Consider the following 17,529-nt stretch of genomic DNA (forward strand, 5'->3'; position numbering starts at 1 on the left):
GCAGGGAACCTGCATCTCAGGCTGGAGACACAAACAGCTCAGCTCCTTAAGCCTTAATAAAAATATAAACTGTTCAGTGCATCTTCAAAAGGAAACCACACAAGCTTCCTGCATGCTGTGAACAAGATCTCTTTATTGAGAGCTTTTCTTTTCATTTTGAGCAGCTTCGCAGTACTAACCTCAGCAGAATAAAAACCAAAAAACCCAACCAAGAAGCCCAGAGATTTCTGAGCTACTCAGTCAACAGCCTGATAGAGTTCCTCACTGAAATTAGCTTCTCCTAGCAGCATCACATGAGAATTGCTGGCCTGCATCTCTTCCACAAATCATTTCACGAATTTTTAAGGATGGGCAAAGTGCTGATTTCATTTCATTGAAAACTGAAAGGCCAAAAGCCACCACTGCCAGTGGTGAGACCCCCAATATCAGCACTTGCAGTACTCATTGTGCTAAGGACATTGGCTTCAAGTTTCAGCCACTCAGTGTTCCATCCTTGCTTTTTCTATTTTTTTAATCTCACAGGGGAAAAGAGTAATGGTTCCCAACTCAAAAAAAAAAAAAATACTAAACATGCAGAACAATGAGCTGAATTAATTCAAAATTCTTAAAAAGTCACAACAGTGAAGTATTTAATTAGGAGATTGAATTTTTTACTTGCTAAAAAGCCTGAAATTTAGCTTTTTTTTGGAAAAATAAGCAATCTATAATAACCAATACCTTTTCCAAAGAAGCAGAAAAATACTTTTTCAAACTATTTTTGATCCTACTGTGAATGGCAAATCTTATTCTAATTTGAACACTTTTCTATAGTATCGGAAACTGAAAAGAGAGCTTCTAAATGAAGAGTGGAAAGCAAACTGCCTCATTTCATTATCTCAGGAGTAAAACGACAAAAGCAAACAAAAACCCACCTGTGCTTTTCAACTGCACCTTTTATGTCCCTGCAATGCATTCCATCAATTTTGTGCTGAATATACCACAAGCGATTTCTCATTGCTTTCTGCCTGTCTCCAAATGCACGCCTTGCACAGGGGCTGGCACCATGGCAAGCAAACACACAGACACCCAGATTCCTGATCCTCACTGCTCAAAAACTGCTTGGAAAATTCCTGCCTACTTTGTTCAGATTATACTGAAGGAAATTTGAAAGGTGAAGTTGTTGTGAGGAAGAATTCCCTGTACTCTTGTATACTTCTCATCTTTACTGAATTTAACTCAGGAGATACACCTCTTGCAAAGAGTTCTAGCAAATTCTCCAGAAGACAACCCAAAAGCACTGCTCATATGTAAAGAATTATTAAAAACTCCCCATATTGACAACATTTTTTTTTTTCTATCAAGCACAAGCATAGAGAACACAATCAATTAAGTAATTTACAAATTTTCAGTGTTGGTGGCTTCATTTTTATTAGTAAAACAGGGAAGAAGTGCTATTAAGGGAGGAGCTTGGCTCTAATCTGAATTTAGAATTGCCTTAAAGAAACCAAGGCAGTTTTACATTAGTGTAAGGAAGGTGCAAGATGAAAACCAAGCCTGTGGCAGTGCACCATCATGACATGATTTCTTTATAATGAAATATAGTGAAAGAAAATTAGTGGCACAAGGATTTTAATGCACCCCAGACACACATTTACAATGATTAAACAGATGAGTACTTGTAAAACCCAAGGGTCTAACTTTACAAACCTTTACTCAAGCAAGCAGTTTCACCAAAATCAATGAGACAATTTGCATATGTAAGGCTATTTATCTCAGCTGGGATCTGTAGGTTTAGGCCACACATTTCTGTTTAGATCTTCTATGCAGCAGAAACCACGAAGTTGTATGAAGAACAGAGAACAGTGCACCTTGGAGTTAATTTTCATTTATACCAGTATAATTTTCTCTGTCCCTCTGACGCATTTGATAAACTGGGCATGTTTCAAAATTGGAAAAGTTGGCAAAAATACAAATTTCCTGATGGGAAGAATACTACTCATGGATAATAAACAAAATCAATTCTTATTTGCATATTCAATCAGATTTTGGTTTGCATATAAAAGCATAAGATGGTAGAATTTTCACACGGTAGATGGATCCCGCTCACTTATTCATGCATATATGCATCCACTAATCCTTAGACATGCCAAAATCAGTCAGAAATACTCTCTTTGCTAGGCATTCACAGCACAAAAACACTGTCCCTGCTGCTGTTCTCAACCTTCTCTTTTCGTAGAGCGTATGACAGCACTCTCCCACGGCTTTCTCCCAAGACTCCCTAATAGCCCCTGCTCTCTATTAGTCTTCTTTTCACTAGGCAAAGTGGTGGTTTGAATTTTTGAATCATAATTTAAAAGGGATGCTGTCAACTGTATATGAAGAACAAAAAACACTGGACCAGATTTTCAAAGGCACTTCAGCACGGACTTGACAATTTCGCTTGTAACTGTCACTGCAAAATTGAATGTATCTCTCACTGGTAATACTGACACGGCCTGGACTACAGCTAAAATCTGCAGATTTAGACTATGCCTACCTATTTTTCACACACATCTACTAGGAAACAGAATTCAAAATATTTATATGGTCTGATCCTATCAAAATATGCAATATTAATATTGTCTCATACACCGTAAGCCTGGTAATAAATGATACCCTGTGAGCTACGCTCCGAGGTGCTGAATGCCTGCAACATCTGTGGGACCTGAAGGCAATCAGCACTCTGAGCCATCAGATAACAGGTTTGACGGTCTTGTAGCCAGTCTGACAGTCTGGAGATCTCATTTGCATTTAGAAGAGTGTCATATTCAAATGTATATAATTTTGTGCATTAAATTAAAAATTCAACTGGAACCCTGTGCGTTCAACCCGAGCTGGCTGCAAACTAAGAAATGTTTTCATGGAATTAAAGAAAAAGATCAAACAAATTAGCATCAAAACGAAACGGCAATCTGCTGCTGCAGCCTTTGCCCTTACTAGGTCAAGCATGGGGTACTAAAAAAGCAGAGCTGCCCAGGGTATCTGAAATAATCTAGTATACACAGAAATAGTATTTTGCTCTCCCAGATGAATGAAAGGCAAAAATCAGTCAGCATGAAGTTGAAAGCTCATATAGGATTTCTACAGCAATGCCAGCTCTGATCAATCGAAACATTGTCAGCAGCAGGTTAAGGAGGTATTTATTTAACAAGGGGACAGAATCTAATTGACTTTCCAGGAGAGGAGAGCGAGCAGGCAGGCGAGCGGGCGCCCACTCGTTCCACTCATTGAATCTTACACTGCCCTTTTTCAAGGGGGGCAGGAGCACAACCCTGTGCTCCTCAGGCACGTATTTTTCCCTCTGCAGACACCAAGGACATCCTTGTGTCCCCGTACAGGGGGTGACAGCAGAGCTGCTGGTGGGCCAGGGGGGATCAGGGCAGCTTTGCTGTAGTGCTTCTGCAGAATGCCTCCCAGCGTCCTGCCCGCGTGCTGCAGCACAGACACAGCACCCAAACCCTCCTCTCTCCCTGCCTCTGAAGTATTTAAAGTATCCATATAAATCACCAGAAAATAAGGGTTTGACCCAGTTACACATCTTAGGGCTCCTGGCATTCATTTGCTAATGCTAAATGTAATGGAAATCACAGCTTTCCTAAAAAACAGGCAGCAGAGACAGGAAGGGCATTGCTATTTATGTTCCTACCTGCTTGGTTAGTTGTCACAGTGACTGACACAGCCTGGTCCTGGCTGGGGTTTTGCTTGGACACTCCATTCACTGCCCAGACTTCAAAGGTGTAGTTGGTGTGTGCCAGGAGGTCGGTGATGGAGACTTTGGTGGTTTTCAGGCCGTTCTGCTGGGGGCTGAAGTGCACCCCACTGCCACAGGAGCGGCAGCGGCTCAGCTCGCCCGCCCCGCAGCGCTTGCACACCACGTTGTAGGAGATGTCCTCCCGGCCACCCTTGTTCTGCGGGGGGCTCCACTCCAGGTTCACTGAGGTCTCGTTGACATTGGAAATCAGGTGCTGGGGAGCAGATGGAGGGCCTAAAAAGAAAAAAAGTACATGTGTTTTTAGTTGAGAGGAAAAAAAAAAAAAAAACAAAGCCTACATAGTAACATCAGAGTTGCACATCCCAGATGCTGTGCAACTCTGATGTTGAATGAGCCTGAGAGCTCAGTATTGCAATTAAACAGGAGTGGGACTTTTTCCTTTTCACTGTTTACACTTGTTTTGAAAAATGTTAAATTTACATATCTTACACTCTTTTTTTTTCCATTATCTCCTAAACAAAGCATCAAATGCACAAACTTCTGCTTCACTTGAGATTTTCAAAGTCCTCCATTACCTACAGGCAGACTCTCATTGAAATTATTATAGAAATATCTCAAGGTATCTTTTTCTGAAAAATATAAGTGCAATATTTTCCAGACAAGTTGATGTCAAATCACATTCAGTGAACACTGCAGCCCATCAAGCAGGGACCTGAACATGACACTTCAGCATGCAGGATGGAGATTTGAGTAGGAAGCCAGACACAGAACTAAGGCTTTGAAAGATGGAAAATAAAGTTTACAACAGGGAGTGCTGGAGAAAGTGAAAGAACTGAAGAGGAAAATATGGCAAGCATCTGAAGGAAGGGCTGATAAAAGAAACCTGGTTAGAAACAAGAGACCAGACAGAAAGCTTGGCAATGAGGCTGGATTTGAGACACAAGGTCAGCTTTTCCACCACAGGGATGGGAAACTTCATAAACACGCTGCCAGAGAGCTCCCAGCAGGTTCCAGCACAGAGCCCAAGGCAGGCTGGGCAGGACCTCCCTGGACAGGCTGGGCAGAGCCCAGAGGCAGAAACGCTCCTGCACCTGCAGCACCTCTCCCTGCCCTGCCCCGTGCCGACCAATGCACGGGCACAAATCCTATTGATGTGCTTAAATCCCCACGGGCCTCAAACCCACAGGCAAATTGAAAATGCAGAAGAGCTAATCCTGCAACTCTTAATCTAATTTCAATACAGTTGAGACACACTTTTTGTACCCTTAAATTTTCGGCGGATGATTCAGAGTGAAGCCATGAAAGAGACGGGTATTTCATCCATCCCAAAAGGCTTCCCTGACCATTGCCAGGCAGCCTGCTCTGGGGCAGAGCACACAGGGACTCTGACACACACAGGGCTTTGGGACAGGGCTGCAGGTAAGCACTGCATCAAACTGAAATGAGACAGAATGAGAATGAAGATTGCAAAATGTATCAATCCAAACCAGAACACGATAAAAATAGCTCTGCTTACTGATAGTCAGAGCTTTACGTACATATATTAGCAGAAAAATACTGGAAATAATTTTGTAAAGTCACAAATTCAAGACATAGGAAAGCTCATGAAACTTCCTAGATTTCATCAAGATACATCTGATGGTTGCAATTCTAAAGAAGTTCAACTAGATCTCCTTGCAGGAGAAAGGAAAGGAGAAAGGAAAGGAGAAAGGAAAGGAGAAAGTTCTCGCAAATTTATCAAACATTATGAAATGATGAACCTGGCAAAAAAGAATCAGCCAACACCAACAGTTTCCATTAAGTGTATAAATAAGTAAGTCATAATCTCTCATATGCCAAAGGTACAAAAACAGTCATTGTGGTAAGACAGGAACCAAATACATTGAAAATGTGAAATTCTACTGAAATTACAAAGTGGCTCATCAAGTGTAACAGCAAAAAGGTTAAGCTGTTAAGGGATGACTATGGGGAAGATTAATTGTGGCTCCCTCCTCAATTTATCGGGTTCATCTCAAAGGAAGCCTGAGGCCTGAACAGGCTGCATAGGACAAGGTTTTGAGGGCTGCATCACCTCATCAGGTCTGTATTTGAATCCACCTGATGTAACACATGCTCAACAGGAGACAGGACTTTTATTTCGAGAGGTAGCTAGGTTAAGAAAAGAGTCTTAAATGACATAGAGCTCCAATGGGTCTTTGGTACCCAAACAAAAGGTCTCTGTGGCAGGGGTAGCTAAACAGGGGTTGTTTGTCTGTGTTGATTTCAAAAATACAAAATTAATATATTTATTTTGAAAGGAGGGAAATCCTCCCTTCTTGCCAAATCTTTGAAAAAGTCTCTGAGTTAATCGGGGTTGACAGATAGAATTACTGCAAGAAGAGAGAGCTGAGTCCAGCCCCTGAGCCAGGGAGCCCTCTTGCCTGCTGCACCACCAGGCTGCCATTCACGGCTTTTATTTATGCACTGGCAGCATTTTGGACTCCTAAGGAGAAAACCCTTTTGAGTAAAAGATCAGTTACTGAACACAGTAAGAGATGTTTCCTGATCCAAAAACCAGACGAGAAAGAAAAAGGAAAGAAACTGGTTTAAATCTCTATTCACCATGTGGAAATGGAGGCAGAGGGAGATGTGGTGAGACAAGGGCACACAGGACATGCTTTGCACATCTGGGCAGTGGTCAGAACTGTCCCATGTCCCAGCCCAATGCCTGTCCCATAAGCAGCTCTCCTTCCCCCGAAAGCTGGCTTTGCCAGCTCCCCTGGGTACGAGAAAGTGGTCTCTGCTTAGCCTGCAAATACACAAGCTTCCTTTTCAAAAATAAACTCTGAGTGCAATGAGGTGGAAGACACTCCTGAAATCGTGAATTCAAGCGTCAGCACAGGAACTGCTGAGCAGGGACTGAACCAAACTCTCTCCAGCCTGGGCTTCCCCAAACTGCCTCACACCTGGGCTCTCTTCAGGGCAGGCAGGTGCACAAGGTAACAACACCTGTGCCTCTGCACTGTCAAGGGAACGGGAAAACCAACACAGGCCTCTGGGGGGAACAGCAGCCTCAGCAGGCTGCAAGCCCAGGTGCACATCGTACGGTGAAGGTCTGCCCTGCACGGAGCAGCAGCCAGAGGCTCTGGGAGCTGAGGCTGTGTGTCCTCCCAGAGACTGCTCAGCACCTGGCAGCAGCAAGCCCTGAACAGAAACTGCTCCTGAGGGAAACACCAAGAGCCTGATAGCGAGGAACAGCAAAAGGCATTTTCTTACAGAGCGTTCACTCGCTGCAGCCACACACACGAGAGCATCCACTCAGAGCACAGCCAGGAGAGCTGAGATGAGGTGGTGCCAGTGCAAACACCTCCTTCCCCAGGCAGCACCAGCTCTGCCAGGGCCAAGAATATCCCTGTTTCATGAGGATATTCCTAAAGCAAAGACCCCCATGGGGGGAGGGTTCACACTACCACAGCTGCAGTCAGAAAGATGTGCCTCTTAGCTCAGATACAGCAGCCAGTTTGGGGTTAAACTCAGACTTAGTCTGATGTCCATTAAGATATTTTCCAAGGCTCTAAGTCCAGTTTCACATGGGAAAATGTGCCAGAATGAATCAAGCTCCTCAGAAGCAAAAAGTCAGTAATTAGTATGTGGGACAGGGCACTGCAGTGTCTAAACAGAGATGCAGTGAAGTGGAAAACCAGGGAAGCAGATGCTTGCAGGTCACAGAGATGAGTGCACCACCTCCAGCATGAAAAGGAAGATGTAGGGGAGTCTCCAAATGGTGGGCTGACATTACAGTGAGAGGAAAAGCAATTTCTTTTCTTCCTGGAGTATAGTCATCAATGGAGCTGTTGGCACAGGGAGCAGGAATAGCTTCAGATTGATGGGCCTGGTTTCAGATGTTAAAACACAGGGCGGATCCGCTCCTTCAATAGTGATCAGGATTTGCTTTGTTTCTGACAACAGAGCCTCTGCCCATAGATGAGGCAAACCCTTTTAGGGCCAGGGCAGGCTGAAATGCCCCCAGGATAGTACCTGGATGAGCCCAGCTAGCAGGACTCCACAGGGAACAGCATCCTGACAGCCAGACCATCACCCTCCACAAACCTGTGTCCTCTGGCAGAAGAATCTAGCTACAGGGCAGATGAGAGAGGAGACAAGGACCTGTGCTTCTGAATCACCACCACCATCTGTAATTTTGTCACAAGTCCCACGATCTACAGCATTTTTCATCAATTTCCTGCCAATGGAAGCTTGCTATTGCATGGGCTATTTGGCACTGTGGAAGAATGGAGCTAATACTGCCACACTGCCTGGAACAGTTTGAAAATGCGACAGTTCCTACAGGAAATCAAAATTAAATCTAAACATTTTAATTCTGAAAACAGATTAATTTTAAAATTCATTTTATGATGTTAGGAAGGCAGGTGCTGTTGTTTCCCCTGCACAGGACAACAGAATCTGAGGGTGGATCTGCAGAGCCAGTCAGTCTTCTCACACCAGTGATTGCAAAGGGGACACAGTTTGATCATGGGGCCTGAAAGCCGGATCCCTCTCCAGCCCCTTTAACCAGCACCCTGAACGGACAGGGGGCTCCTCTGTGGGAACACAGGGAACGGAAGTTTTCAATTTTATTCCTTCCTGGGGCTCCATAAATCTTGCTTCACAATAAAACCATCAAAATCAAGTGAGCCATGAAGCAAATGGGAAGGCCCTGGGTGGAGCAGTTCATTGTGTGTGTCAGGGCTGAGGGAAACACTGCAGAGTCTGTTTAGCAACAAATAATCTTCATCAAGCTAATCTTGCCATCTTCCTCAACCCTCCTATTCGATTTCCTTAAATATATTGGGCAATGCAGATTGTTTGGCTTTCTCTTGCTGCAATAGGCTATAGCCATTCCAGCTGTCTTTCATCCACAGATAGAGAGATCTGTCTGTCTTAAGGACAACACACCCTATGTTAAACAAACATTCAGCAAAACAAGAGTTTTTAAGGCATTAATAGCATAAGCACTACTTGTATTAAAAGGATGTATTTTAGCACGCTTTCTACAACTTCAGGCAGTATTTTAACTTTTCATTTATCAACATTTCTCTCCCTCCCTTCCTACACTCAAGTCTCTCTCCAGTCAGAAGCCTCCCACACACGCCTGTACAACTGACAAGGACCTGGTGAAAACCATGACAAGGGCACATACCAACACCTGACTGTCTCCTTCCTTCCTTCCAGACCACAGGAGATCCCTGGGTGCCAGCTGTCTGTGGATTACAGGTCTCTGTGGGCACACTTAAGGAGCTTTCATGATGCACACCAGGGATCTGCAGTGACTCACAGAGAGCTTCCACAGTGAAGACCCAGTAATGAACTCGCTCTCCAGGACTGAAGCAGCACCTGTGGGGTGCAGATGGCAAGGGGACATAGCTGGGAAGCAAACCAGGTTGCAGACTAACATGGGCATAATAACACCTCAGTAAGCTGTTTATTTGCAAGGAGTACAGTATTTTCCATTTAAATCAGCTGCCCTAAAGACTAAGGGGCATCAGAGATAGTTGAGTCAAACATCACCAGGTTGCTTGCCTGCTGTTTGGATGTCATCCAGCTGAGAACGTTATCCCAAAGTCCCTTTCTTCCTGTCCCCAAAGGACAGCAGCACAAATGTAGGAGGCTCAGCCTCACCAGCCTCAGCATCTGGCAAAGCCATTCTGCCAAGGAGAAAGAATGTCTACCCCAATGCAATGAATGATTTCAAAGAAAGATAGCACAAAGGGGATTAGCTACAACTGAGTGAATATTCCTGCTGCCCTGAAGGATCAGTGTGCCCAACCCTTCATGCACACCATGGAGAAAACACAGACCCCAGGACCGCAGTGTGCCCAAGGACAGGGTCTAACCAGGGCAGGCCAGGACTGCAGGGGCAGCACCACCCCAGAGGCACAAGTGGGCAGGAGAGAGCCCCTCCCCTGACAAATGCCATACGCCACAAACCCATCCAAAGCCATGGCAGAGGACATGCTCTAGCTGGGCTCCAGAAGCTGGAGGGGCTCCAGGAACACAGGCAGGCAGGGTTGGTTGGTTGTGCAGGGAGACTCCAACCAAGTCTTTCCTCCCTTCCTCCCTACAGCTGCAAACCCGACAGATCCACACAACCAAAAAATATCCCTGAAAACTAACCCTGGGATCTGAAGGTAGATTTGTAAGGGCACTGTGCTGGGGAACTGTATTTAAATGGTTATGACAAAGGTTTTAATATCCCTGGTTTTACATCTTCCTTTTTTATTACTGATCTGCCCAGCAAGGTGTTTCTCTAAAAGTCTCTGTGGGTGTATGCGGTAAATTCAATTACAGTTTTCTACAAGGAGACCAGACAGACTTGTTTGACATCAAGAATACTGTCTTCACTAAACCAGTTAATTTAGTTCAGCAACAGTGTATGGTTAGGAGGCGTGGATTAAAGCACAGAGAACGGAGATGAGAAAGAAATTATTCCCAGCAAAACAGCTCCTGAGTGACCTTGTTGTCCCATAACATGAGAAGAAATAAGAAAGACCTTGCAGCTTGGTTCTCTGCTGCACCAGGGTGACAGGACTCCAGAATCCTACTCTAGACAACTAGCAGCTCCAAATTTTGGGCAAACAACTTTTGTTCACCAAAGACAGACAGGAGTAAAAAAATTCTTCTTTCCTTTTCTCAGAGGTCCCATGGCCACAGGACTGATGATAAAGTGGAGGGCTTTGGTTTGGCCAATTTTATCAGACACAAGTAGCCTTTATATACTATTTTCTTGTGTGGAGAAACAAAAACATCACAAAACAAACCAAAAGGCACTTCAGCACAGGGTTCTTTCTGACAATTAATTCCTTTAAAGTGAATTTAGCACTTCCAAGAAACCCACTCTGGTGACACCCAAAATAAAGCTCTCTTGGCCACAAATAGCTGCCTGTCTGCACGTTTCTGTCACAGCCTGGCAGAGGGCTCCTTGAGGAGCTCCTTTTTGTATGCCAGCTTAGTCTTCAGCCATCAACAGTGGTAGTGAATTATTCTGGCAGACACATTACCCATTAAGGACTGAACTGATATTATCAGTATTAGGACTGTAACCACATCTATTTACTACTAGCCTCTGTTATAGTTAAGATTTATTACCTTGAAAGATCTGGCTGTGGGAGGAGATCTATTAAAAATGCAAACTGAAACCCACACTCTCCATGGAAGTGCTAATGGAGATATTTCAAACACATACCTTCAAGAAGGCAAGCCTTTGTTAGGAGCATCCTGTCAGTCACCAGATCAGTGCATTTAAAATGTACCTCCTTTAAAACAGAAATGCTTTCTAAAGGTATGTATGTGACTAAGTAACTAGCATGATGAAACTTTTGAGCCCTGGAAGGAGAAAATGATTAAAAAAATAATTTACTCCATCTGCTTGGGCACGTGTGTAAAAGCACATTTCTGCAGCAGGTAACGGATGTCTCTGCAGCCAGGGCAGTGGGGATAATTATTTTCAAGTGGGTTGTCACACTGCATTCAGCCTGCGTTCGCCTGACAGTGTGAAATCAGAAGGAAGCTTCATTGGCAATTCCCACCAGACATCAGAAAACCTCAAGCATGTAGAAAAGACTTTAATCTTCTTTAACCATTCCCACACTCTTCTTGAAGAAAATATCACTTCTTTTTTGAGGCAGAAAAAGCAGACTTTAGCTTGATACCATTTCAAAATTATTTTAACAAACAAAAAATATTAAAATACTGTATTAAAATTAAAACAATAATCTGCTGCAGTTTGAAGCTTTCTAGCTTCACCCTAAAACTGTGAAAGCCCTGCAAAAACACTGTTCAATGCAGCTGTGTGCCAGCTATGGGTGTTTGCTAATCAAAGTCAATCAGGCAGACCAGCAGGCCTCAATGGGCTTTGGCCCAGGACTGACAAAAGGATCCTCTTTATGAGCCTGCTCCAGGGACGCTGACCCTCTTCATCTGCCCTGATTTCAAAGGCAACTCGGGGCATTCAGAAATCTTGAGCTAATTCGCTACATAATAAACAAGATTCATACAACAGGGAAGGTTGCTATGACACACCGATGTTTAAAAGGAGCCCAGGATGAACTGGCCTGTTTTGAATCGGCAGCTTGGCCTTGGCTGCACTACAGAGGAGCAGCAAAGTCTTTGATAAGTTAAAGGAGCAGCAGGCACCTGGGAGCAAGCATCCGACTGCCTAATGGCAAGAAAACCTGACTAGAAATGCTCTATCAGAAGCATGGAAAAGTTTAGCACATCTGCTGTACAAGATCTGAGCGCCAGCTTTTGTGTGTTACACAGCAAGAATAAAGAGACCAAATAAAGAGGTGTACAAAAAATAAAAGGATCCATACAATGAACGCTTCCATAGATCTTTGGAGCATATCTGGAAGTACATCAGGTGCCTTTGAAAGGGCTGGCTCAGGCACAGAGAGACAGCACTGGGGCTCTGCTGAGGCTGCTGGTCGTGTTGGCGGCCTCATCCATGGGGTCACACTGCTGCTCTCTCAACAAGGCCTCACCCCACCGGTACTGTATGGATGGCCTCTAACAACTCTAATCAATGCTCTTTAATTTGATCATGATCCTAGAATCACCTCACCGGGGGCAGGGCTGAGCGTGAAATAGAGAGTATTTCAGAGAGCATGAAAGGGAGAGTATTTCTCTACTATTTGTAGAGAGGGTGCAAAGAAAGTAATTGTTAAATAATCAATGTCTTTAAACACCTTAAAGTTCACTGACTAAAACGTCTGGCAAAGCCATGCCAGGTACAGTGTTCAAGAGGAAGCACTTTGGCCTCTTCTTTCCATCTTATACAGCTTTATTGAACCTGTACAGCAGTGGAGCTGTCGATGTTTCAGCATGTGAGCTGTGATGCCCTTCAGATATGCCTTTGTTGTTGATCTCTAACCATCTGAAAGAAAAGTTCTAACACAGAGTAAATACCTGGGTCCTGTACGTTTAAGCTTGCAAATAAAGCCCACACTTTCCTCAGACAGTTGTATATGTTGCTGCCACTAATTGTTTCTTTCAGCAGTTGTGGACAGGTCCCCTGTTGTTGTGGGCTAATTCACACAAGCAAAGGCAGCTCGGACAGCCCTCACTTCTTGCCTGCCTGGCTATTCCTGACCATTTATCATCACAGATTATGTGCTTTACAACTGGAGAGACCAAAGCCAACAGGCCGCAAGATGCAGCAGTCACTTAAAATACCAGTAATCTGCTCCATTTCCACCCTCTCTCCACTCTGCATAGTCAGCTTTACAACTGGGTTATAATAAGGCAAATGATTTGGTAAACAATTCTTCATTTATTTACTTGGGCAAGATTCCTTTGACTTCAGCGGGAGTCCTGCCAAGCCAGGGATGCTGGAGCAGCGCCAGTGACAAAATGCCCATTTCACTGGAATGTACGATTTCCTATTTACTTGCCAGGAGTAACCCAGTTACCAGCTTCACAATAGGCTTTGTTCCTTTCACCCAGAGAACAATCCAATTAATAGCTCCTCTCCTAAAAAGGCTAAAGTTAAGCAAAGAGCTCCAGGTACCTCTGGCAGAGGTGTGGGGAAACTGATGCTCGCAGGTACCACTCCTTTGGGCTCTAGGCTTCCCTTCCAAGAGCTGCCATATAAGAACATTTTGCATTGTCACGTATGCTAAGCCATGTTATCACATCTACTCTAATGCACTGTGCTGCAGACAATACCACCTGTGTTCACTCACGCTTTCGAGATAAAAAGAATTCCACTGCGGAAACCAGAAACTTATCTGACAGTCTGACAGGAAAGAAATCCAACCAGAAAAATAGGCTGTTCTGTAATTGGCCCAACTGCTGAATTTCTTATGCTGTTTGCCCTCTAATTTACTTCAACAACTCTACAGAACTAGATCCTGACTAACCAAATCAAAGCCCCCATTTAATTGAGTAAATGTCTCTGTTAATTTAAGGCTCTGGCCAGAAAATCAGAAGACAGCTAATAAACAGTTGCTGTATTTAAAGGAGTGATGATTTCAAGTCTACTGATTATAAACACACACTGTCAAATTACTCCCGTCTCTTCTCAAGCCATAACCACTCCCCTTCTTATTCAATTCCTTCAGCCCATCACCACACACAAGGGGAGACAGCTTTCTCCTTTGAGATTCCCATCACTCACAATCCCTTTCTCTCAGTCTGGCAGCAATGCAGGGATGGATGGTCCATTTTCCCAGCCTACGTGGAGAAGAAAAATCATTCTCTCCTTACAGCCTACCCACTGTTCCCTCTGCTCTTGTAACTGCTGTGCTACAGCTTAAAAGGCATTCTGATGTGCTATTTACATAATGAACAATATCACAGGATGTTTTAAGAACAAAATCATTTACTGAAGGTGCAGACATATATATAAAGATGTGGAAGAGTTATTATGTCATAAATTTAAATTCTGAAGATCAGAGGCTCTACTGGCATATACCTCATACTACAGAGAACAGTCTCCAACAGCAGAGGACTGAAGTAGTGCCAGCACAAGTGTGGAAGTGTGGCAAAGCCAGTGCAAAGCCACCTAAAATGCAGTAGCCAGCACAACTGTGTGGGGTATCCTGCCTCCCTTTTTCCTGGCAGCCACAGTGGTGATAATCCATATCTGACTGGAAACTTAGAAAAGGAACAAGTTCAGCTGAAGGAAAAAGAGCACATTTGCCTATTTATATTGTTTATAGTTTAAGCAATCATTATAAACATGTGCTCAAATAATCAGGTCCTACGTAATTACTCATTTGCAGCCACAGTTATTAGGTAGGTAAATTCACTCTTTTTTTGAAAATGCAGGTCAAATATTTATCTCTGAGATATGTTAAATGTAACACAAGATTAAGTTAAGGGTATATATTACACTGCAACATTAACAAAATTGAAGTGTTTAGACCTTTGAAACCTTTTCTAAAGCCTTGACCTTGGAAACAAATAAGGACAGTGTTATTTTAATGCGCATTCAAATTTTAACAACACAGTCACACAGCTCTAGTGGAATTCACATTGAGTTTCCACTGTAGATTGCTCATCATTTCATTATGGTTCATTATGCTGATAACTGTCAGAAAGCATTAGAAGCAGGAGCCTTGAGTAATAGCACTGAAATGGTAATTTAAAAACAATATACTTTCTGAAGGAAATACAGCAGTGCACTAAATTCAATTAGAAGAGGGGAATGTAAAGACAAGTAAGTGATGTTTGCTGTTTGAAGTCAGGCTATTCAGTTTCTTGATAACCTAGACTGGAGAAGGTCCTTTTAAAGCAGTCACTCTTCTCTTGCATCTCACTACATCTGCTCTTATAATCTCCAAGCTTCTCTGGTACAAACTGTCTTAAATGCAACCGTTTCTGAAATATTTCAGGCCATGACAAAATATCAATCAATCCATCAGTCCCTGTTTGGGTGACACAACTGACTAAATTATTCAGGGTCATTTACTGAGGCAGATTTCAAGCTGGACAGTCCATGATGGTAATCTCTCTTTTGTAAAGGGCTCCCAATTAAAAATCATTAATAATTTGAATTGAACAGACAACATAAACAATACAAAACCGTCCCATTCTGGCTCATAATGTGAGCATTGTTTGTTAAGAGTTAGAGAACCCAACTCATTAATGGTGGGGACGCAGGAGCAACACCCATTAATTTGGGTGGGAACTGCACCTGCCTGCACCAGGCTGCAATTCACAGGGTATCTCCTTACAGAGAAGGGAATTCAGGGACAAGGGCCATGACTGAGACTGATTTGTTTTCCTGCCTCATGGATTCATGTGTGGGTAAGGCAATTTATTCTCCATTACATTGCTAACCTTATGAAAGACCCCTCCTCTCTGCAAGTACTGAAACAGAATGAAGGCCTGTAGAGTTGCCTGGACATTACTTTTGCTTCCAAAAGGGAAAAGTGTCTCCCATGGTTTGGGCTCAGGTGTATTACAAGTCAATCATCCCATCTCCATGCCCAAAGGACTCAGCTGACAAGCCCACTGTGCTTCAGAGCTCAAAGTCTGAATTCCCAAGTTTGGCCCAAGCAGCAGATCCAGGCTGGCTCTGCCCCTCGGTGCTGACAGACACATTGATGATTATCCCCAGGAAGCAAGTTTGAGGGGAAAGATGCACCAGTACACACGTGTGTGTCAGGGTCTCTGCCTGGCCTTTGACACAGCCCGCTCTGCTCTCTCTACACCCACACTGCCACATTCTGCTCTTACTTGCACAAACTTTACACCAGACATAGTTACTCACTCTAGCAGAGCTGAAATAGAGCAGAATACTAAAACCAGAGTTTGAGTAACTCGCTTAGGAGCCTGATGCCTGGCTTACCTGAGGTTAGACACAGTTTTTACAGCTCAGCAAGGGACAGCAATGTCAGAGAGTAGTGCTATGGGAGGGTGAAACTCTGGAGCACCTCTCCTGGCCAGCACACCAGGAAGTAGCTACTGCTTTTGTTACTTATCATGGGAATTGCAAGAAAGGAAAAGGAAGGGAAATTCTCTAATTCCCTTTCATCTACTAGCACAATCAGTCTAATGGAAAGTCCTAACAGCCTTCCTCCCCCAACCTAGAAGGCAAGATAAATGACAAGGCCAGCCAGTTTACTACTAAAGGAAATCAATAGCCAAGGGTCAAAGCTTTACAAAAACACATCTTAAGAAGGCTGAAGTTCTTAATCTTAAAAAGTGCTTAGGAATAATAAAGAAGGGATCAATCCACAGTCCAATCCAGGTGTTCTTTCCAAATTATCCAATGTTACTTTTATTCACCTGGTCTAATAGTTCTCCAAGTGAACAGAAACCTGATTTTACAAGCCAGTGGAGCAGAGTCTATCTTCTTGCTAGAAGAATGGATCTCAGATACTGTTTTATTTCTTCATTAGTGTGCCGTCACACTGAGTGATTACTAAATGCAGGCCTGAATGAGAATACCAGAGTTAAAGAGAGCATAATGAACAAAGAAGGTGCCTGATTATTATGGCTGTCAGCACAAGGGAATTGGGTTTGTCACCTGGTTTAACCAACTGGTAAGAACTGATTACAGTCTGAATCCACCTGAAAACACCTTTGATGTTTATGCTCCCTTCTGTCTACACGTCTTGTCAGGAAAGTCAGACAAACAGGGACCCTCTTCTGAAGGGCCTTCCGTCAGCAGAGGCCCTCTGAATGCTGTCACTTGCCTGGGATACATGGGCAGAAGCCACTCAGAGGGGCAGCATGGCAAGGGCAGAGCCCCCAGAGCCCTGCACAGCACCACCCTCCCAGCACAGCTAAGGCAGGGCTCAGAGAGGGGCACAGCAGGGCTGGGGGGCAACAGCTGCCCACAGGCCAGCTCAGAAACAGCTCCTGTGGCATCCTTCACCTTGCATCACAGAAATACAAGCCCTTCAGCTACAGGAAAATGCAAAGCTATGAACCAGGACCTCCAGAGACAGGCCTGTTTTCCAAGAGCAGGCGTCCATAGGATTGTGGTGTTGGCTTGCCTCTGCCTGCAAAGCCCTCCTAGGCTGCTGCAGAGATGAAGACTGAGGCCAGCACCACCACAGCCTTTGCCTTTTCTCCTTTCCTCTCTGTATTTTTGGGGTAAAAGACCAAGATCGGGAACTTCAGCTTTGTCTGACCTGCCAAGACAGGAATGGGGAGGAGTGGCTGCAGCAGGCCCAAGACTTGACAAAAAAGGGCTAAGCTTGCAGGGGTACATTTTGCAATAATACCAGCAAACATACAGATCATTTGCTTACCATTTCCCCATCTGGAAATGTTTTGCTCTCTCCTCATACTTCCCTAACTGCACATGC

The 17,529-nt window shown here is 44.0% G+C and overlaps 1 protein-coding gene across 3 annotated transcripts in view; it reads right to left on the minus strand.

Moving 5' to 3' along the window:
• EPHA4 (EPH receptor A4) overlaps positions 1-17,529 on the minus strand; it is a 105,180-nt gene that overhangs the window by 45,009 nt on the left and 42,642 nt on the right. For all 3 annotated transcript variants that reach the window (XM_054639255.2, XM_077183844.1, XM_077183843.1), the window contains exon 5: positions 3,665-4,003. In XM_054639255.2, the coding sequence (XP_054495230.1) occupies positions 3,665-4,003 (339 nt within the window). The remainder of the gene's footprint in view (positions 1-3,664; positions 4,004-17,529) is intronic.

The sequence above is a fragment of the Agelaius phoeniceus genome, chromosome 10 (genome assembly GCF_051311805.1).
Source record: "Agelaius phoeniceus isolate bAgePho1 chromosome 10, bAgePho1.hap1, whole genome shotgun sequence".
Taxonomy (NCBI): Eukaryota; Metazoa; Chordata; class Aves; order Passeriformes; family Icteridae; genus Agelaius; species Agelaius phoeniceus.